We start from the raw sequence: 21,718 nt of genomic DNA on the forward strand, positions 1-21,718 counted from the left end.
CATTATTAATAAGTAATAAAATTTATCTCTACTTTAAACCTACTGTGAAGAACAATAATAAGCCATAACACAGCTATTAAATAACAGGGATTGAGGAATAAGCTTGAGGGAACAGAAGGTATTCTTCACCCAGTGCAGAATCCAACAGTAAAATTTTCCCATTTTACAGATGAGTAAATTGAGGCTCTTAGAAGCTGAGTAATTTTCCCAAAGTCATTAGCTAGATAATAGTACACTCTGTGCTGTCTCACCCCAAAGCATGATAACTTTGTGCTATATTGCTGCCTCTCCTTGTGAAAGAATAGAATAAGATATTATAGGTTAGGAACACGTCTTTTTTTTTCAGAATCAAATTCTACATTAAATGTTATTGCTCAAAGTTTATGAATGATTTACTTTTTGTTGTTTTGTTGTTTTGAGACAGGGTCTTGCTGTGTATTTAAGCTGGTCTTGAACTCTCTACAGTCAAATTCAGCATCTTCCTGCCTCAACTGCCCACTGCTAAAATTACAAGTATACACCAGCAGACCAGGCTATGAATAATTCCCATTTTTAAAATGCACCCATGAGCTGGGCATAGCTCATGTAATTACATGGTGCACACATGTAATTCCAGCATTTGAGAGGCTGAGGCAGGAATGTTGCCTTGAGTTTGAGGCCAGCCTGATATACATAGTAAGTTCAAGGTCATCCTGAACAATATAGTGAGACCCTTTCTCAGAAAAATAGAATTTAAAAATTAAAAAAAAAAAATAAAAACCAAACTGGGTGTGGTGACTCACTCCTGTAATCCCAGCACCCAGAAGGCTAAAACAGGAGGATCATTGCAAATTCGAGACCAGCTAGGCTACAAAGTGAGCCCAAGGACAGTTTAAATTGCATAGTGAAACCCTGTCTCAAAAAGACAGTAAATAAATAAATAAATTAAAAACCGTTCATGAGCTGAGGGTGTAACTCCATGGTGGTGGGCTCAAGGCCCTGGGTTTGATCTCTAGCATCACAAAAACAAGAAAATAAAGAGTGAAAAGCACTTAATGGAAAAGAAAAAAAGTTCTATAATACAGTCCTATTATCATTCATCATTTTATAATTTGAATTCTATAATTCAAATTTATAGAAAAGTTGTAAAGAAAAATACAACTTTCTCCCCTTGAGCCATTTGGGAGTTCAAGACATAATTCTCTATCACCTTAGTCACATACTTTAGCATACATTTTCTTTTTTCTTGATACATAATTTATATATTATAAAGTCCACCTTTTAAAGTGTCTAAGTCAGAGTTACACTACCATCATATTAACTCTATAGATTGTTTTACTTTTCTGAGAGAGAGACTTCATTCTCATTGGCCGTTACTCTCCATTTCCTCCTCCCTGCTGCTGGCAGCTTTTAATCTACTTTCTGTTGTTTGCTTTTATTAAATTTTTATTTTCATTAGTACATGTTTGTTTTGTTTTTTGAGGCAGGGTCTTGTTGTGTAGTCCAGGCTGACCATGAACACTCTGTGTGGCCCAGGCTGGCCTCGAATCCATGATCCTCTTGTCACAGCCTCCCAAGAGCTAGGATTACAAAATGTGCCAGCAAGCCCAGCCCACTAACATAAAGTCTCTCTCTATGGATTATCCTAGTCAAATATTTTATATAAATCCCACAATACATGTCCTTTGTACCTAGGCTCTTTCATTTGGCATGTTTTCAGGATTCGTCCATCTTATAACATGTATCAATTTTGTATTCTTTTGTATGCTTGAATAATATTTATTGTATACTGCATTTGGGGTTTTTTGTTTTTTTTTTTCTGTACATGGTTCTATGGGGGTTTTTTTGCATTTGTTTTATCTCTTCATCTGTAGTTGATAAATATGTGCTTTTCATTAATAATGCTTTTCCATGAAAAAATTTTTTGAGACAGTGTCTCATTATGTAGCCCAGACTGGTCTTGAACATGTAGTGATCCTCCTACATCAGCCTCTCGAGTGCTGGGATTATTCATATGATGGCTCCATGAACATTTATTTTTTTTAATTTTTATTTTGAAAGTATACAACAGAACAAGTCAGAATAAAGCCAACTAAGATCGTACAGTGAAATTGGTACAGAACTTCACAGCAGATTACCGTGATAACAGTAATAGGCATCACAGTATATTTTGTTATCTTTATAATAGTTGTTCTTTCAATCCCGTATATCAAAATGAGATGAAATATAGAACACTACAGAACTTATCAAAACAGAATATTGAATAGAACAGTACCATTAATCAGGAAAAAGCAAAACAGTAATAAAAATATTTGCTTTCAAAGAAATGGTAGAAGGAAATCCCCCTTATTTGCTATGGTCAACCTCCCAGGAGATGCTCAGATTTCTGGTTCCCATTTGCTATCCATGAACATTTATATACAAGTTTTGTATGAATGTGTCCTAATTTCTCAAGTAAATAATGGAATTGCTGGATCCTATACTGTTTGTTAATCTTGTCTTGATTCCAGCCTTCTGCAAAGATAAAGTAGTATGTCATTATGATTTTTATTTGCATTTCCCAATGATTAATAATATGGATCTTTAATGTGCATATCAGCCATTTGTGTATCTTGTTTAGATAAATATCTATTCAGATCTTTGGCCAGTCTCTTATTTATTTATTTATTTATATTTTTGTCCAATTTCTTAATTTGTTGGGGACCAAAAATTCATAATGGCTAATTCTGCATACTTCCCTATGGGATAAAATGGAGGTTTGGGATCATGGGTACCACCCACCTGAGATTTCCCATTGACTCTTCTAAGCATAAGATCATCTATGCCTTCTTGAGTCATCTCAGGATTATACTCCAGGACAAGATCCTTCTAAGCATAAGATCACCTATACCTTCTTTGTCTTTTTGAGACAGGGTCTTGCTATGCAGTTTAGACTGGCCTTGAGCTCACTTTGTAGCCCAGGCTGGTCTTGAACTCCTACCTCAGCCTCCTGAGTGCTGGGATTACAGGCGTGAGCCACCATGCCCAGATCAATCTATACCTTCTTGAGTCATTTTAGGATTGTACTCCAGGAAAAGGTACTTCTAAGCATAAGATCATCTACACCCTCTTGCGTTATCCCAGGATTATACTCCAGGACAAGATACTTCTAAGCATAAGATCATCTTTGCCTTCTTGAGTCATTTTAGGATTGTACTCCAGGACAAGATTCTTCTGAGCATAAGGTCATCTACACTCTCTTGAGTCATCCTAGGATTATACTCCAAGATAAGATTCTTCTAAGATACCCTCTTGAATCTGAGTCTTCTGATGAATTGTAATCCCTTGCTAGCCCCACCTATCACTGTATACACCTAATAAATAGTGGCTGCCTGGGAGTGGAGATGAACCCATTCGGAGATTCTGACTTCCCAGCCATTGATGCATCACTATACTGGTCTCTGTTTTTTATTTTTCTTGCTGTACTCTTAAGACAGACTATCGGGACTCTTGGCCGGGCTCCCTATGTTTGGTGCCCAATGTGACCAGAATGCATGATCTTCAAGCCATAACAACCACTATGAAGGTGATGTCAATACCAGACCTTGCCTGACCAAATTAAAAGGTAAGTGGAACTTTTTACTAATTAGGTAGCTCAGATGCAAATAGCAAATAGGAATCTGTTCTAGGAGTCTGTTCATCAAAGCTATTTCTGGGGTAGTCATATTCTTTATCTGCAGAAGAGAAAGAATTTAGTTGATTGATTATAAAGCTGTTAAGTGATGTACACATCAAAGCTCCATCAAAATACATTTTTAGATTACTCCACGAGATAGCTAAATTTTATCCTTCCTTTTCCGAAAGGGGTACAATTGAAATGAGAGTTTGAAATAAAATAGGTGAGAGTTTTTTTATGTAGTTACAATCCAAAATTTAAAAGTCTACCCCCAAAGTGATAGCTACATAAGACCTGGTGAAAATGGCTCTCTCATCATTGCAACATAACTTAGGAAAAAAAAAAAAAAAACCAGACCAACTGCTGGTTACCATTACAATGCACTCTACCTGTGCTGACAAAGTGGTTATAAATCAGGCAAATAAAATGGAACAGATCCCTGATATAAGCATAATGAAAAAGCCAGATCATCATGATAACGTGATTCCTGTTGGACTGCTGGAGAAAAATGAAACATGTTTTTAAAATAGAGAAAATCAAATATATTCATGCATGATATTCATAATAAAATCCAGAACTTTTTCAATTTACTCATACTCTCAGCTTCGTTCTCTGCACCCCATTTGGGAAATAATACTTCTGCTCCTGTGCTTCATACAGTACCCATTTTCCCTCCCCCATAAGAAGCTAAAGTATAGTACATGGAACTATTCCACAGGTATTATGCTTGCCAATCACAGAAGAGGCAGATCTAGAGCACCCAGCTTATAAGCCCACTACACACAAAGCTTTTAACATTTTACTCTTGAAAAAATTGAGGCAGAGTGTGCTTGATAATGGAGTCCAGGGTCCATACACTCTTGGTTGCTTAGATAAACTAATTCAAGGCTTCCAAATGGTGCCAGGTGATGTAACCCATCTCACACACACATGTCTATCATCGGCACAATTCCCACATTTTGTAGAATCACATCTACAAACACTTATTTCTGAACAAGCTCAGAATAATCAAGATACTAAGGATGAAAACTTACAAGCTATTACTTAGGAAATATTATCTGGCATGGACAGATATGCTGATTTAAAGGCTGAAGCACACACACCATCCCTTCTTTTCACATAGTACGTAAGAACTACTATGCCAAGTGTGGATTTCTGCCTCAGAAGATGGTACACCCAATACTAGCAGATTTACCCAGATACTCCAGGGTCACACAGAAAGTTACACTCAATTTGTAGGTAGATTGCAAGAGGTTGTAAATAGACAGATTTCTTATGGCAGTGCAGCCTAAATACTCTTTTGTCAGCATATGAGAACATTAATGCGGAATGTAAATGAGCCTCAGCCTCAGTGCTTCATACTAATTACTTACCTACTTACATACAAGCATGCCAAAATATTGGATCTACCACTCACATTTCTGCTCTCACGGCACAGGCTATATCCCAGCATCTTGCCCATAAAGCTGATACAGTCAAATGTTTTAACTGCAGTAATCAAGAACATACTCACCAACACTGCCCAGATCCTATGAAGGTACCAACTCCCTCAACTACGCAGGCTTTTACTAAACCAAGCTCCAGTTTACCCCATACTCCATGTCTAGGTGGCATTAAAGGTTTTCACTGGGCAAAAGACTATATATAGGTCTAGATTTCCTAAGGATGACACACCCTTGCTTCAGGAAAATAGAGAATTGGCCCTTCCCCAGGACCAGACATAAACACAGGGGACAGTATCAAACAGTGTCCTGCTATCCCAGGCACAGTTGAACCAGCTATATCTGGTCCAAACCAAAAAAAAGCATCAGTTCCTCTGCCAGAATGAGGGCAAGACATGACATTAACTCCCTCCTGCAAGGAACTACCCAGAGTGCAAGGTTAGATTTACCAGGAGCTTCCTGCGTTCATTTATTGGTGGAGATAAACCAATTTTAATCCCCATTGGAATCTATGGGCCACCACCAGAAGGGAATATAGGATTAATTACTGGAAAATCAAGTTTAATCCCTAAAGGAGTTACTATAATTCCTACTATAATAAGTAGTGATTTTCATCAAGAAATAACAGTTGCATTGTCTTCCACTGATATTTGGGAGATTGAACCTGGTGATCTAATTGCTCAGATTATACTCTTTCCTACAACTGATTTTTCTGGATACTACCTGCCTCTGTATGTCCCCAGAGGTGATAGATCTTTTTACAGGCTAGTATTTTGGAACTTTTGATTCAGAGTCATTTATGAGAAATTAAACCCTAAAAGATAAAATTGAAACATTTTCATTTCCTTTCACTCTTTCAAAATGTTAAAAGCAGCCATTCATATTCTTTGACTATTGGTTTGATTTTCTGTTTGACAATGCAGCTGAAGTCAATCATAATCTCTGTTTCTAGAGGCATGTTTTGCTAAGGATTATAGATTCATCCTGGGAAGATTCTCAATTTTATTTGTCTTTTTTCACCTGAATGGTTAGGATTTGGTTCCTGTACTATACTTGGAGTCACTCTTCTGTCACTTCTCCACTGTCCTGGCCTTGAGAAATAACAGTATTTAATCCTAGGAAATTCTCTCACCAATGGACAAATTGCCAGAATGGTAGATTTTCCCTTCTTTGGTCTCTTTCAGAGACAAATGGATCTTCATTTATCTCTGGGTAATATTAAAAAAGCAGGTCTAGATATAATCCTGGAAGCTCTTGTAAATAAATGTATAGGTTTTAATCTAATGGATCTGTCTCCAGGCAGACCTGGAGATTAACTCCTATCCTCAATAATGATGCTGACTGGTTTTTATAGCACAAGGCAGGCTGATTGATTTCTGTAACATGGATAGGTTCATTGATAGAACAAAACACTCCTAGGGAAACTTGCAAATTTAATAGCAGTTTTAAATAGAAGCAGGCATTTGGAAACAAGCACAGCCTCAGTCCCCAGGGGACTGCCTCTCCTCATGGTTTCTCTCCAGAATATCTTGTAAACTGTCCACTCTCCGGAGATAATCTCTTTATATACACAAACCTGGCCTGCTAATCTCCTAGATAGTTAAAATTACCATTAACAGTCTGTTCCATTAGCAGAAACCGTTACATGTGGCTATAAAAACAGCAGTTTTTGGCCCCCAAATGTAGCTGTAAAAAAAAAAAAAAACCAGCAGTTTTTGCCATCAGATATGACTACCCTATAAATATGGCTATCAAAACAATAGTGAGTAACCTGTATAGCTGGAAATTCCAGTCAGACAAACCATCATCTTAGAGCTCCACATTAAAAGATTTAATTCCTTCTAACTCTTATTACAAGATATTTTGGTAATTGACCTATAAAATGTCCTAATTATAGTTACAAATATGAAAACTATAAGAGTCATCATAACTCAAAATGGCCAAATATATTTGAGTTCATGCTGATTTTATGAACTGTCTTGTATATATTTGCTTTGTCTGTCTGTTCCATAAAAAGCTATTATAATTGAGCTCAAAAATTAATTTTTTTCTTTTTTTGCAATTTTGAAATTTTTGAGGGATTGTTCAGGCTTGGAAAACTATTGGATAGAATTCCAATAGATGAATAAGGAAGCAGCTGCCTGGAGATATTTCTCCAGTCCTTGTTCATTAATAGGGAGTCCCAATAATTGCCATAGCCTTATGGGAGACACCCCAATAAATTTTCTTTAAAATACGTTATTGTGATATGTTCACATTTAACCAATGTGAACATATCATAATATTAAGAGATTAAATTTTCTAGACAATAAGGTTCATATTTAAAGGTGCTCTGGTATAAAGGTTTTCATTTAGCTCTGACAATTGTTACTAACCTCATGATGTATTAAATGTGTGTATGCTTCCAGATGTACAGGTCCCCCAAACTGTAAAACAGGGATTATTTATGGTAATAGATTTTTGTTTTATATTCAGACCTCTGCCAATAACAAAAATTTATGAGATGTACATTCCACTAAAGGTCAACAAGTTAGATAAAAACTTTTTATGTGTCAGGTAGGATTGATTGACTAAAAGGGGCATTTTATGTCAAAATGGAAATTCAGATTATTATAAAAATATCATAATTATCATGATATAATAATATGTATGATTTTGATTTATAATTTTCTGTGTAAAATATGTAACTGTTAGTGCCAGAACATCCATGGTTGATGAAAAATAATGGTTCTATTTTATGTTCTAAGATGTTTGATATTCAGGTAAGTAGTAATTTTTAGCTTACTGCATTATTACCCTGTAATATTATCAATCTTTTCTTCTGGATATTCAACAACTGAGATTTGGAGACCAAAACCTAGAAAAATAAACAAGAGAAAAGCCAGTATTTTGACTCTGGCCTTCTGAGGTTCTTAGGCCCCAGGGCATAAGAGAATTTTTGCTGTGACATCCTATACTCATGAGTCCAGATCTCCTGATCAAGGAGGTTATGGGACCACAGAGGAAAAGTGTGCCTAAGGAGAGTCACCAGGAGAGAAAAGTCTCACAAGCTTCCATGGAAAGCAGTTTGGTCAAGCAATGGCTGTGACTCATCCAAAAGTTGATACTGACAGATGCACCAAAAGGTGCTGTGCATGGTTCCAGGGTACTTCCCAAGGAGGCTTAACTGACCTTGATAGATAGCAAAGAAGTTAAATTTTATTAACACAAGCCTCACTGTAGCTTGGTCTTAAACACCCAACAGAAAAGTACAAACAAAAGATGTATATCCTATATGCGGTTTCAACTGCTTCAATTATAAAAATGAAAAAGGGAATACATTGGGGACCACAAATTCACAATGGCTAATTCTGCATACTTCCCTATGGGATAAAATGGAGGTTTGGAATTATTAGTACCACCCACCTGAGATTTCCTATTGACTCCTGTAGGCATAAGATCATCTATGCCTTCTTGAGTCATCTCAGGATTGTACTCCAGGACAAGATTCTTCTAAGCATAAGATCGTCTTCACCCTCTTGAGTTATCCCAGGATTATACTCCAGAACAAGATACTTCTAACCATAAGATCATCTATGCCTCCTGAGTCTGAGTCTTCTGCTAAATTGTAATCCTTTGCTAGTCCCACCTATCACTGTATACACCTAATAAATAGTGGCTGTTTGGGAGTGGAGAAGAACCCATCAGGAGATAATTGACTTCCCAGCCACTGATGCATTACTATACTGGTCTGTCTTTTCTTTTTCTCGCCATACCTTTTTAAAAATTTTTTTTTGGTCTTTTTGAGACAAGGTGCCTTCAACTCACAGCAGTCCTTCTGCCTCAACCTTTTAAGTGCTGGGATTACAGGCATGAGTCACCACATCCAGCCATCATGAACATTTTCAACATCATCTGGCATGGTGATGCACACCTGTAATCCCAGCACTCAAGAGGTTGAGACTCGAGGATCACCATGAATTTGAAGCCTGTTTGGGTACATAGTGAGCTCAAGGCCAGCCTGAAATACATCGCAAAACCCTGTCTCAAAAGATAAACAAGGGGCTGGGGATTTAGCTCAACGGCATAAGCGCCTGCCTTGCAAGCAGTCACTCGTGAGTTCGATCCCTGTTACCGATAAAAACGAAAAAGACAAAATTTTTTTAAAAAGACAAACAAAAAACATTTTCAATATCAACTGTTTACCTACTTACACATATCTATAATTCCAGAGCTCAGGAGGTTGAGGCTGGAGGATCACTGCAAATTGAAAACCAGCCTGGGCTACATAGTTCAACCCCAACCCAAACTACACAACAAAACCCTGTCTCAAATAAATAAATTAATAAAGAAGAAACTCCTATGTGAACTACAGTGAGAATACAAAAAAACTGCCATCACTGCTTCAAATATCACATCTAAGGCAGTCTTCGTGCATGACAGCCGTGTGTTCCGTACACGAGTCTCACACTGACAGCGCATGCGCACAGCTTTCCTTTCCTGTTTGACAGGCCATACTCGTCCTCTCTCTTGTCTCCCTTCTTCTTTTGTCAGGAGGTTCCTATTATATAATGTCTACTTAGCAGGAAAGTGAAATGTCAATAAAATAAACTACCAAAAATACAAATTGTTTGCATCGACATTTTCTACATCAACCTTTTACTTACTAAATCTAAAATACAACAGCAGAAATTCCCACGTGAACTACAATGAAAATATAAATAAAACACTACCACATAAGTAGTCTTTACTTTAGTATTCACACCTAAGCCATTTTCTCACCTGAGAACAGCATGTCCCATACACAAGAATCACTTCCCATGACAGCACATGGGTTTTGTTTTCCTTTCTTCCTTGGTAGGACATAGGTAACATCTTCCTAGTCTTCCTCTTTTCTTAGGAGGTTCTTGTAATGTTTAATCTGTTTGTTCACCAGTCTGCTCCAGAATTCTTTTGAGGGCTTCTTTGACAGATATGTACTGTTCTACCTCTGTTATAATTTATTATTTATCAATTCCAATCCCAGTCCTTGTAAGAAAATTTCTCTGTGGTATTTTGTGCTTGCTGTCTAACTCTGACTCTCTCTCTGTCTCTCTCTGTCTCTCTCTCTGTCTTTCTCTCTCTCTCTCTCTCTCTCTCTCGTTATTGTTGGCCTTTTTTTTTTTGAGTCAGTGTCTTGTGTGTAGGTCAAATATTTGATATTACTGTTTTCTTCTTCATTTGAATTAAGGGCTTCATTCTGTACTTCTCTATCTGTCATATTTTGGTTGTATCTGTCATATCTGCTAATTTCTTTGGCTTACATGATCCAAGTCATCATTGGTAGACAAATCACCTGATGACTCACTTTCAACCTCCTTCTGAAGTTGTTAAAGCAGATTTTCTTACAATGTTGTACTAAATTAGTCTAATTCTACAAGAAAAATCAAAAGAAAAAATTTGATAAAAAATTATAAATATACAAAAATGTAACAGCATATAATATGAGTAAAACTTACCTGTTCACACAATGCACATGCTGGATATGGTGGTGTGTGCCTGTAGTACCAGCACTTAGCAGGCTGAAGCAGAAGGATCACCATGCGTTTGAGGTCAGCCTCAGCTACATAAGCAAGATCAAGGCCAGCCTAAACTGTATAGTAAGACCCTGTCTCACGAAAAAAGAAAAAAAAAAAAGCTTGACACAGATGTAAACACATCTTGCCATTTGTCGTATCAAGTGAGTGAATACAAAGGTTGCTTTTGGGATCCCCCCAGCAGTTACAAGACACCCACCATTATGCTGAAGTGTATCTTTTCATTGGAAAGTATGGTATGGCATCTATGACGCAGTATGAGGAATAGAGGTTAATACCTCATGATGGTGATTAAATTTCTGCATATAAAGACTTGGGGGGGTCGGGGGCTGAGGATTTAGCTCAGCGGCATAAGCACCTGCCTTGTAAGCAGGTGGTTGTGAGTTCGATCCCTGGTACTGATAAAAGATTAAAAAAAAAAAAAAATTGGGGGGGACTCACTCGGCCATATCCAAACCGTAGCACCCTATGGTTTATCAGTTTCTGCAGAGAAGCCACAGTGATTTCAGTTAAGACAGGGATTGCCTTGACATTGTGTATTTGTGTTCATTGCTCTCTGAACAATCCTGCCTTCCAGTGCATGAACATGGAATGTCTTTCATTTATTTAGGGCTTCTCTAATTTCATTTAACAGTGTTTTCTCCTTTAAAGTATATAGGTTGGTAGCCAGGCCTGGTGGCACACACCTATAATCCCAGCACTTGGGAAGCTAAGACAGGAGAATCACTGCAAGTTTGAGACCAGCCTGGGTTACAAAGTGAGCTTCCAGGCCAGCCTGAACTGCATATCAAGACCCTGTCTCACAAAGACAAAATAAAATAAAATAGGCAGCTGGGCATGGTGGTACATGCCTGTAAACCTAGCATTTAGAAGTTTAAGGCAGAAAGATCACTGTGAGTTAGATGCCAGCCTGGGCTACATCCTAATACCCTATCTCCAAAAAACCCAAAATAATAAAAATAAATTTAAAAAATTAAATATGTAAGTCTGGCATTCCTTTTGTTACATTTACTCAATTTTGTTCTATTTGGTGCTACCATAAGTGGTGTTATTTCTATAACCCATTTTCAGGTTGTCCATTGCAAATGTATACAAATACAACTGTGTTTTGCATATTGGTCTTACATCTGTAATATAGTTGTACTCACTCGTTCCTATAGTTGCTTTGTTTTGAGATATATCAAAATTCACAAAATCGTATTGCTTGCAAATGGAGATAGTTGTATATCTCCCTCTCTAATCCAAGTGCCTTTACTTGGTTTTCCTGCTTGGTTGCCTCTAACTAGAACCTCCAGCACAGTGTTGAAGAGGGGCGGTGAGAGCAGATGTCCTTACTTTATTCCTGTTCTTACAGGGAGGTGGATTGTGGTCCTTAGTCTGCTGTTGGTATTGGACATGGCACAGATGTGCTTTACACGATGAAGATTATTAAATGTTTTTAATTATGAAAGATACTACATTTTGTCAAAGGCTCCTTCTGCATCTTTTGAGATGATCATTTGTTTTTCCTTATTCTATTAATCTGAGTTACTCTGTTTTGGAGACAGGGTCTTGCTGTGTAGTTTAGGTGAACTATGAAGCCCAGGCTGCCCTTGGACTCACCAATATACTCCTGCCTTAGCCTCTCAAGTGCTGGAATTACAGGAATGCACCACAATGCCTGACTTAATTTGTCTATTGCATTGATTGATTTTTTTAAAGATTATACTACTGTATATTCTAGGTTGACCTTGAACTCACTGTGTAGTCCAGGCTGGTCTTCAGTTCACCACAATCCTTCTACCTCTGCTTCCTGAGTACTGGAATTACAGGCATGCACCACCATGCCAGGCCTTTTTTTTTTTCTAATTATTAAATTTCATTGTGGTAAATTTAGTCAGAGTTTTGTATTTGTAATGGATCAGTATGGGTTATTTGTGTTTTTCTAGGAATTTATGCATTTCAACTAGGGTAGTTAATTTTTTTCTAAATCTGTGTTTCACTGTATTGCCAAGACTGACTGGGCTCAAGCAATCCTCCTGTCTCATCCTGCTGAATACTGAGACTAGAGGCCCACTCTCCAGGCCCAGCTTGGCTACCTAATTTGTAGATTTGTAGTTGTTTATAATATTTATAACTCTGTTCTGTGGTGATAGGACTAAAATCTTCTTTTTTTCTGTGTATGATGACACAAGGAAGGCTGTGATGTGAGCAGAACAATTTCCCACAAGCAGAATAAACACAGAAGGAAATTTGCTGTGAGTGACAGCAAGACAGCCAGGAAAGGGAACTACACCTGAGCCTAGAGGGGCTGGAGGGAGGTGTAGGGGAGCTGTTGGCCATTTGAAAACACATCCTTGCTTGTGAAAGGCAACAGGATAGAGTGTTCTTGTGTTTCTGGGAAAGTTTGAATCCTGGCAACTTGAAATATTGGTTGTCAGGCATGTACCAAATCATAAGAAATGTTCTCATTGTACTGTCCACAATGAATGATGCTTTATTTTACTGTTTTCCACATCATCTTACTTATTTTAATAAATTGAGTCTTCTCTTTTCTGTAGGTCATTCTAACTAAAAGATGGTCAATTTTGTTAATCATCTCAAAAAATCAACTTTTATTTTTGAAGTTTTCTATTTTCTACTTAATTTATTTAATTTAACATTTCTTTATTATTTCCTCCATTTGTTTTGCTTGGATTTACTGTAGTTTGCTCATCTTTTTCTAGTTTTGTTTGTTTTTTTTGTTTGTTTGTTTGTTTTACTTTTTGTCTTTTTGAGACAGGGTCTCACTATGCAGTTCAGGCTGGCCTCGGGCTCACTTTGTAGCCCAGGCTGGTTTGTAATTTGCAAACAGTTCTCCTGCCTCAGCCTCCCAAATACTGAGATTATAAGAGTATACCACCACGCCCAGCATTTTTCTAGTTTCTTACAGTGGGAGATTAGGTTATTAATTTGAGATATTCCTTGTTTTTTAATATAAATTGTTTGTCTGTGTTTTGGTACCAGGTACTGAACTCAGTTCAGTACCTGGTACCAAATGCCTTGTGCTTGCCAGGCAGGCACTTATGCCACTGAGTCCTGTTTGTTTTGAGACAGGTTCACACTTTGTAATTGAGGCTGGCCTCCAACTCACTATCTAGTCCACACTGGCCTTTAACTCATAGCAGTGCTCCTGCCTCACTCTCCCCGTGCTAGGATTGCAGATGTGTCCCACCATGTCTAGCTGTAATTTACTTTCGTAATCTCCTTTTTGGCCTACTGCTATTTAGGAGTGTTTTAATTTCTGTTTATTTGTGAATATTGAAAATTTCCCATCATTGATTTCTAATTTCACTCCACTGTTGTTGACTTCAATCCTTTTGTTGAGATTTATTTTATGTCCAACCAATCCCAGAGGATGCTCCATGTCCACTTAAGAAGAGTACATCCTCCTATCGCTGCAAAGTGTTCTATAAATGTCTTTGAGGCCTAGTGGGTTTATAATGCTGTTTAAATCTTTTGTTTCCTTTTTGAACTTCTGTCTACTTGTTCTGTCTGTTAATGAAAGTGGGGTATTGAAGTGTCCAGCCATCATAATTGAATTGTCAGTTTCTCCTTCAATTTGGTCAATCTTTGATTCATGTATGTCTTAGTTACTTTTGTCATTGCTGGAACAAAATAACTGACACCCGCACAGGAAGAGAGAAAAAGTTTATTTAGTGCACAGTTTTTAGAGGTTGCAGCCCTAGTCAGCTGGCTCTAAAGCAGGGTGGCAGGGCAAAGGGGCCTGGCAGAGGAGAAACAGTCCTGGCATGGCGAGAAGAAGGCAGGAAACAGCAGGCAACCTCTAGAGCTATTTGGGTTTTTTAAAACTTTTTTCAATGTTTTTTATTTTAATGCAGATTCCTGTATCAAGCCTGAGGGACACAGTCCTGGAACTTGCAGTATTTGATCAGCACAGAAGAAAGTTTGATAACTTCAGCTCTCTAATGCTACGATGGAAATCTTCCAATGAAACACTAGCCCATTTGGAAGATTTTGTATCAATGGAGATGGTAGCCAAAGATGATGGCAGTGGGCAGGCCCGGGCACATGGTAATGTGAAAGTTACAATCTTCTCTTCTCCTTCTCTCCTCTCCTCTACTCTTCTCTCCTCTCTTCTCCTCTCCTCCCCTCTGTTCTCCACTCTTCTCTCCTCTCTTCTCTCCTTTTCTCTCTTCTCCTCTCCTCCCCTCTGCTCTCCACTCTTCTCCCCTCTCTTCTCCTCTCCTCTTCTTTTCTCTCTTCTCCTCTCCTCCCCTCTGCTCTCTACTCTTCTCCTCTCCTCTCTTCTCCTCTCCTTTCTTCATGTCTCCTCTCTTTTCCTCTTCCCTCCCTGTCCTGTCCCTTGCTTTCTTATTTTAATTTTAGTTTTTATTTTTTTGCTTGATGTGGTGACACACACCTGTAATCCCAGCACTCAGGGGACTGAGGCAGGAGCATTGCTTCAATTTTGAGACCAGCCTGGGCTACAAAGTGAGTTCAAGGCCAGCCTGAACTGCATAGTGAAGCCCTGTCTCAAAAAGACAAAAAAAAAGTTCAAAACCTAATTTTTTGAGACAGAACCCTGTGTCCTGTGTAGCCCAGGCTGGCCTCACACTCAGTGATACTGCCTCTACCTGGTGAGTGCTGGGATTCCAGGCATTTGTCACCATGCCCAGCTACAAAGCCTTTCCTATACCATGCTTTCTAAATGGCTCACACTAAGTATTTCCTTATAGATGACAGTTTTACTTTAGACTTTATTGTGTATAACCTTTCATATTTTATTTATTTACTTTTTTCAGAAACATACTAGGTAGATTTTCTTGTTTGCAAAACCTAGATCTAACATTTCTCAAAGAATATAATATTTAAATTAATTTAAAATGTTACCCTTACTTCTCTAACATTAGGGAAGTATTATTTATTGTTAGCAAATATTTATTGAATAGCTACTATAATATCACACCCTCTGCTAGGCACTGGAACTATAATGATGAGTTAAAACAGACATAACCACACCTAGTAGATTAATATTTTATCAGTACTGTATTGGATAATGGCAAATTCAGGGTGCCTGGAGAGCTTCTAATAGGGGGGCCTAGCTGAAAGGAAGCAGAAAAGGCGATATATCTCTGCTGAGACCCAAAGGGGTAGTTGTTTTGAGGAAACAGCAAGACTGGGTTGAAGAAAGCTGGGTTAGATAAGGGACAAAGACACGAGACAAGGGCAGCAAGACCCATATGCCAGCGTTCATCAGACCTCTATTTGTGGCACACAGCTGATACCCATCGTTAAAAGGTCACCTGGCCAAACCAGAAGCAAGGTGGCTGAGGACCACACAAGGGCGTAATCCACTGTGGGTCACTAATAGAATAGACCTCCACACACACACACTGAGAGGGTAAAGGAGAGGCAGTGAGAAAGGTGACTTCACTCCACAGAAAGTGCAACAAGAGTTAACCCATTCCCTACCCACAGTCCCAAGTACAATTAGTGTTAGTTCCTAAATATCATTTGGCCTCTATTGATTGACTGGTTGATTGATTGTCACAGTGATTCTCCTGCCTCATCCTCCCCAAAACATGCTGAGATTACAAGCATGTTCCACCACACCTAGCTATGTCTTTTGTTTCATCCCTTCTTTTTCAGCTCTGAAAATCCTTATCACCTCTACTACATTACCACAGTAGCTGCCTAACACTAGTGTCTCATCAGGTACCTCTCTTCTCCAATCCATCCTCCATTCTAGTACTCTGGGTGATCATTCTAAAATGTGTTTCTAAACCTATCTCTCAATAGAGAGAGAGAGACAGAGACAGAGACAGAGTGTCTCACTATGTAGTTCAGACTGGCCTTATCACTATATATAGTGATAAGTTGTCCAGGCTGCTGTCCTCAAATTTGCAATGATCCTCTTGCCTCAGCCCCCTGAGTGCTGGGATTATAGGCATTACCCACCACACCCAACATGAATCTCTCACTTAACCTTTTTTGTTCCTATCTACTGACTTCTGCCGACTATATATGAGACAAATCCCTGCATACATTTTCTGTTTATACTTTCTCATGTAAATTTACCCATTTATCAAACATATATTTAGTTTTTTTTTTGTCTTTTTCTTTTTTTATCGGTACCAGGGATCAAACTTACGATCACACACTTGCAAGGCAGGTGCTTATGCCGCTGAGCTAAATCCCCAGCCCCATATATTTAGTTATTATCATACCACACAGCCTTAGGACCTAAGGTTACTATAGTAAATAGATGAAGCTCTTGGACATGATGGCTCACACCTATAATTTCTGCATTTGGAAAGCTGAAGTAAAATGGTCATCATGAGTTCAAGGCCAAGCTGGACTATAAATTGAAATCCTGTCACAAAGAAACAAAACAAAACGGAACAGCAACAAACAATGATAAATAGATAAGAATTTTAGTTTTTGCCTTGCCCAATTCCTCATTTAATAAAGGAACTGATAGAAAAATTGGTTGGTTAGGGTCATATAGGAATATAGTGACAGTGCCAGCAAAACCCCACTATTATATTTCCTTGTATATTTCCCCCACTTAATGTTTTTTTTTCTCCTGCAATAAAACAGTTTGGAATAGTTAGCATGGTGTTGCACGCCTATAATCCCAGTACTTGGAAGGCTGTGGCAGGAGGGTCACTGGTGAGTCTGAGGCCATCCTGGGCTACATAGTGACTTAAAGTCCAGTCTGAACTGCAAAGCAAGACTCTGTCTCAAAAAAATTGGAGAAATTGTGGCAGAATTTAGTTTCCTGTAGACATTTTGTATTCTGTCTGTTTTTATTTCTCAGAGTATTTTCTTCCACGTTTTCAGGTCATCAGATCCTTAAAGTACATCAGATAAAAGGGACTGTATTCATTGGAGTCAGTTTTGTGGGATATTCAGAGAAGAAAAGCCCAAAGGTAAGGAGAGTCTGTGATATAAGAAACATAGCCAAGCCAGGCATGGTAACATATATGTGTAATCCCAGTACTCAGGAGATAGAAGCATGAGGACCACTATGAATTTGAGGCCATCCTGAGCCACACAGTAAATAAACTTACTTGAATTACATAGCAAGACCCTGTCGCAACGAAACAAAAAAGAAACATAGCCTAACCTCAGGTACGGTAATAAATCTACTGTAGATGGGGTAGAAGGATCACAGTTTGGAATCTAGCCTGGGCAACTTAGCAAGACACTGCCTCAAATTTTTTAAATGGGTTGACTATAACTCAGTGCAAAGACCCTGGGTTCAATGCTCAGCACACTCAAAATTAAATTTTTAGGTGTGGTGGCAAATAACTGTAACCTCACCACTCTGGAGGCTGAAGCAGGAGGATCACTATGAATTCAAGGCCATCCTAGACTACATAGTGAGTTCAAGGAAAGCTTGAGCTACATAATGAAACCCTGTGTCAAAAAATTAAAAGTAATAAAAGCTGACAATGTAGGTCTGTGCTCAAGTACCCTGGGTTCAATCACCAGTGCATGACTAAATAAATAATTTTTTTGTCTTTTTCTTTTTTTTTTTTCAGTACCGGGGATCGAACTCATGACTGCCTGCTTCCAAGGCAGGCGCTTATGCTGCTGAGCTTAATCCCCAGCCCCAATAAATAATTTTTTTGACATAAGGTCTTTTATCTGTAGTTCAGACTGACCCTGAACTCTACAGCCCATGCTGGCCTTGAACTCACCATGGTCGTCCTGCTTCAACTTCCCAAGTGCTGAGATTATAGGTGCGCACCACCATTCCTGACAAGGCTCTTCTTTAAAAGTTGTTTATAAGTAATGTAAATCTGAGAACTATACTCCCCTGTGATTCTGTTGTCTTTGGCACTTGAGTGAGTACAGGAATTTCTCCCACTGTGCTCAGGAATTAGAAATTTATGTTCATTTACCTCTGTGGGTTTCACTGCATGGCTAGGACATTTCCAATGTGCCCAGATCTGCAACTGTGGAGCTGCTCCTGGTGGATGATGTGACTGTGTTGCCGGAGAATGCTACCATTTACAACCACCCTGATGTGCAGGTAGACACTTTATGAATCTAGTAAGTGCAATCATATTACAGAGAGGACTTTATATTTCACAGTATAACAATTTTACTCATCTGTTTAATAAAGTTAATTGCATACTTTCTTTTTTTAGCTAGAATATTCTTTTTTTTTTTATACCAGGAATTGAATCAGGACATCACGCTTGCCAGGCAAGCACTGCACTGCTGAGCTATACCCCAGCTATCATATTAAAAGTTACACTTTATTAATCATTTTGGTTTTTGTCCGTTGACATAAATCTTTTAATATCATACTGTTTCTAGACAGACGTTTTTCTTTGAGCTGTTTGTAAACAGAAGAGTATGCCGTCATTGGTCTGCTTTTTCCATAGGAGGTATTCAGCCTTGTGGAAGGGTCTGGTTACTTTGCAGTCAGCAGCCGGGAGCAGGGCATCGTCACCATCACTTACAGAGAAGCAGAGAGCTCAGTGCAGGTGAGCGGAAGGATGTTCCAGATTGATGGTCACAGACTGAAGCTCCTTCTTCACTGAAGGAGTGGGAAAATTCCCTCTTGTGTATAAAACTTGGTACAAAAGTAACAGTTCAGCCTAGTCAGGGCAACTCAGTAACTTAGCGAGAACCTGTCACAAAGCAAAGAAATAAAAAAGATTGCAGATGGGGAGTCAGCATCAAGAATAGGTGAATCCTCATACCATGAAAAAGCAACATTGGCCTCTTTCCATCTTCAACCTGTAGACTCTTCAGCCAGAAATAAGGGCTTTTCCTGTAGCTGCCTACAGCACTGGGCACAGTTATATGAGACATATAATTAGAAAAGTTCCACAAAAGGTTCATTTTTATAAAGTTCAAAACACATAACTGTATCAATATTTAAATGTACTATTGCCGGGAGGCTGAGGCAGAAGAATCACTATTGAGTTCAAGGCCATCCTGGGTTACATAGTGAGTTCAGAGCCAGTGAGAACTACATAGGGAGACCCTGTCTTAAAATTAAAAAAAAAAATGCCCGCTTCAGCAGCACATGTACTAAAAATAAGTAAAGGAAAACAAAATAAAATACCAGTACATAGGAGTCTAAGACAGGTTTATGATTTCAAAATGCTGGGCTATATAGTAAGTTCAAGGCCAGGCTTTTCTGTACATAGTGAGACTGTGTCTCAAAACCAAACAAAACAAGCCAGGCATGGTGGTGAATACTTGCAGTCCCAGCACTTGGGAGGTTGAGTCAGGAGGATCTCTTTATTTCTGAGTCCAGACTGAACTACATAATGAGACCCTAACTCCAAATGAACAACAAAAAGCCATACTTAAGACAAGCTGAAGACAAGTTGTGTGGATTGAATTCCCCTTAAATTCAGTCAACTTAAACTCTGTTCTTTATCAGTTAATATTTAAGGTGTTTATTATTCCATAAACTGAAATATTATTTTCAGGTTACATACTATGCTGAGCCTCTACCATCTAACCTGACCTCTGAGAGTTCCCCTCTCAAAAGAAGTAAGATATATGATCTGCTTGAGATGAAAGCAGTTGCTGTGATTATGACTGGAACATGTTTTCTGTTTTACCAGCTGCCATCTTTCTTGTAGGTAGTTCCTGTACAGCCCGGATCTCTCACCTTGGAAGTCTATGATCTGTGCCTGGCTTTCTCTGGTCCAGCAAAAGCCCACCTGAGGATATCAGACATACAAGAGCTGGAGCTCGATCTGATTGATAAGGTGAGAGGTGCTGCCTTCAATTCAGAAGGAAAACCAAACTGGGTGTGGTGGCTCACATCTGTAATCCCAGCACTTGGGAGGCTGAGGCAGGAGGATTCTTGGGAGTTAGAGACCAGCCTGGGCTACAAAGTGAGCTCAAGGCCAGCCTGAACTGCATATTAAGACCTTGTCTCAAAAAGACAAAAAAAAAAAAAAAAAAAAAAAGGAAAACCAGCTTCCTCTCATTCCCCAGCATCACTTACTGTATCTCAGCTCAACTACTGTGTGTGTGTCAGGACTTTTAGTAAGTTAGTGGGAGAATTTTCCTTAAATAACACCATTCAGGGGCCTGCATGTAGTCCCAGGAGCCAAAAGTGTGTGAGTTGATTCCCAGCACACAGGGGAAGCTTTGGAACATCACTCTCAGTTGGTATGACCACACCCAGCATCCAAATCACCGGAGGATGCACCAGAGGTCTCTTTGGGCCTAACTGGGCCATGCCCAGTGACACCAAGTGGCTAGCATTGTCTGCAGTCTACCCCAAGAGCCAAAAGTGGGCCAGGAGATTCCCAGTGCATGGGGGAAGCTTTGGAACATCACTCGAAACCCAGAAATATAGGAAAATGACAAAATGAAAGAGCAAAATGCAATCTCAAAAAACTTCCAGCCTAACCCAACCAAGCCTAGGAGACATGGATACAGAAAAAAATATAAGCCATACTCCTGAAATTCCTGAAATGATAACAGCTGAAGTAAAGAAACAACTCCAGGAAGCTATAAAAGAACTCAGATCAGAAATAACCTCCCAGGTAAAAGAAGAAATGATAAATGTAATTAAATAAATGATTAACACATATAAAGGAAGACATAGTTAAAAAAATTAGAGGAATAATGTGAAAAGATGGAAATTCTGAATGAACAGTATAAGAAACAAACAATGCATGAAGCAGATTCAAAGAGATATACAGGAAGTCAAAAATTCCATTGAAAGTTGGCAAAACCACCTCAATGAAATTGAAGATAGAATTTCAGACCTTGAAGACAAGATTCCAGTTAGTGAACAGGAAAGATCTTTTAAAAATAACAAAGAGGGGCTGGGAATTTAGCTCAGCTGCATAAGCGCCTGCCTTGTAAGCAGGCAGTCGTGAGTTTGATCCCCGGTACAGATAAAAAGGAAAAAGACAAAAATAAAAATAACAAAGAATTAGAAATAACAGTTCAACAGCTGCAAAATGAAACAAAGAAAAGCAACGTAAGATTGATAGGTATACATGAAAAAGAAGGTGACAACACAAATGATATCGAGGCTATTTACAGAAATATAGTTGAAAATTTTCCAAACATGAGAATGGAAACTGACATACAGATCAGTGAAGCAT

The 21,718-nt window shown here is 38.6% G+C and overlaps 1 protein-coding gene across 2 annotated transcripts in view; it reads left to right on the plus strand.

The window, feature by feature from the left end:
• Nucleotides 1-21,718, plus strand: part of Nup210l (nucleoporin 210 like) — a 128,019-nt gene that overhangs the window by 54,511 nt on the left and 51,790 nt on the right. For both annotated transcript variants that reach the window (XM_063250482.1, XM_063250480.1), the window contains 5 exons: nt 14,492-14,684; nt 17,457-17,545; nt 18,550-18,654; nt 19,013-19,114; nt 20,231-20,359. In XM_063250482.1, the coding sequence (XP_063106552.1) occupies nt 14,492-14,684; nt 17,457-17,545; nt 18,550-18,654; nt 19,013-19,114; nt 20,231-20,359 (618 nt within the window). The remainder of the gene's footprint in view (nt 1-14,491; nt 14,685-17,456; nt 17,546-18,549; nt 18,655-19,012; nt 19,115-20,230; nt 20,360-21,718) is intronic.

Source organism: Cavia porcellus, unplaced genomic scaffold (genome assembly GCF_034190915.1).
Source record: "Cavia porcellus strain 051 isolate PalLab524CR breed Dunkin Hartley unplaced genomic scaffold, mCavPor4.1 scaffold_6, whole genome shotgun sequence".
Taxonomy (NCBI): domain Eukaryota; kingdom Metazoa; phylum Chordata; class Mammalia; order Rodentia; family Caviidae; genus Cavia; species Cavia porcellus.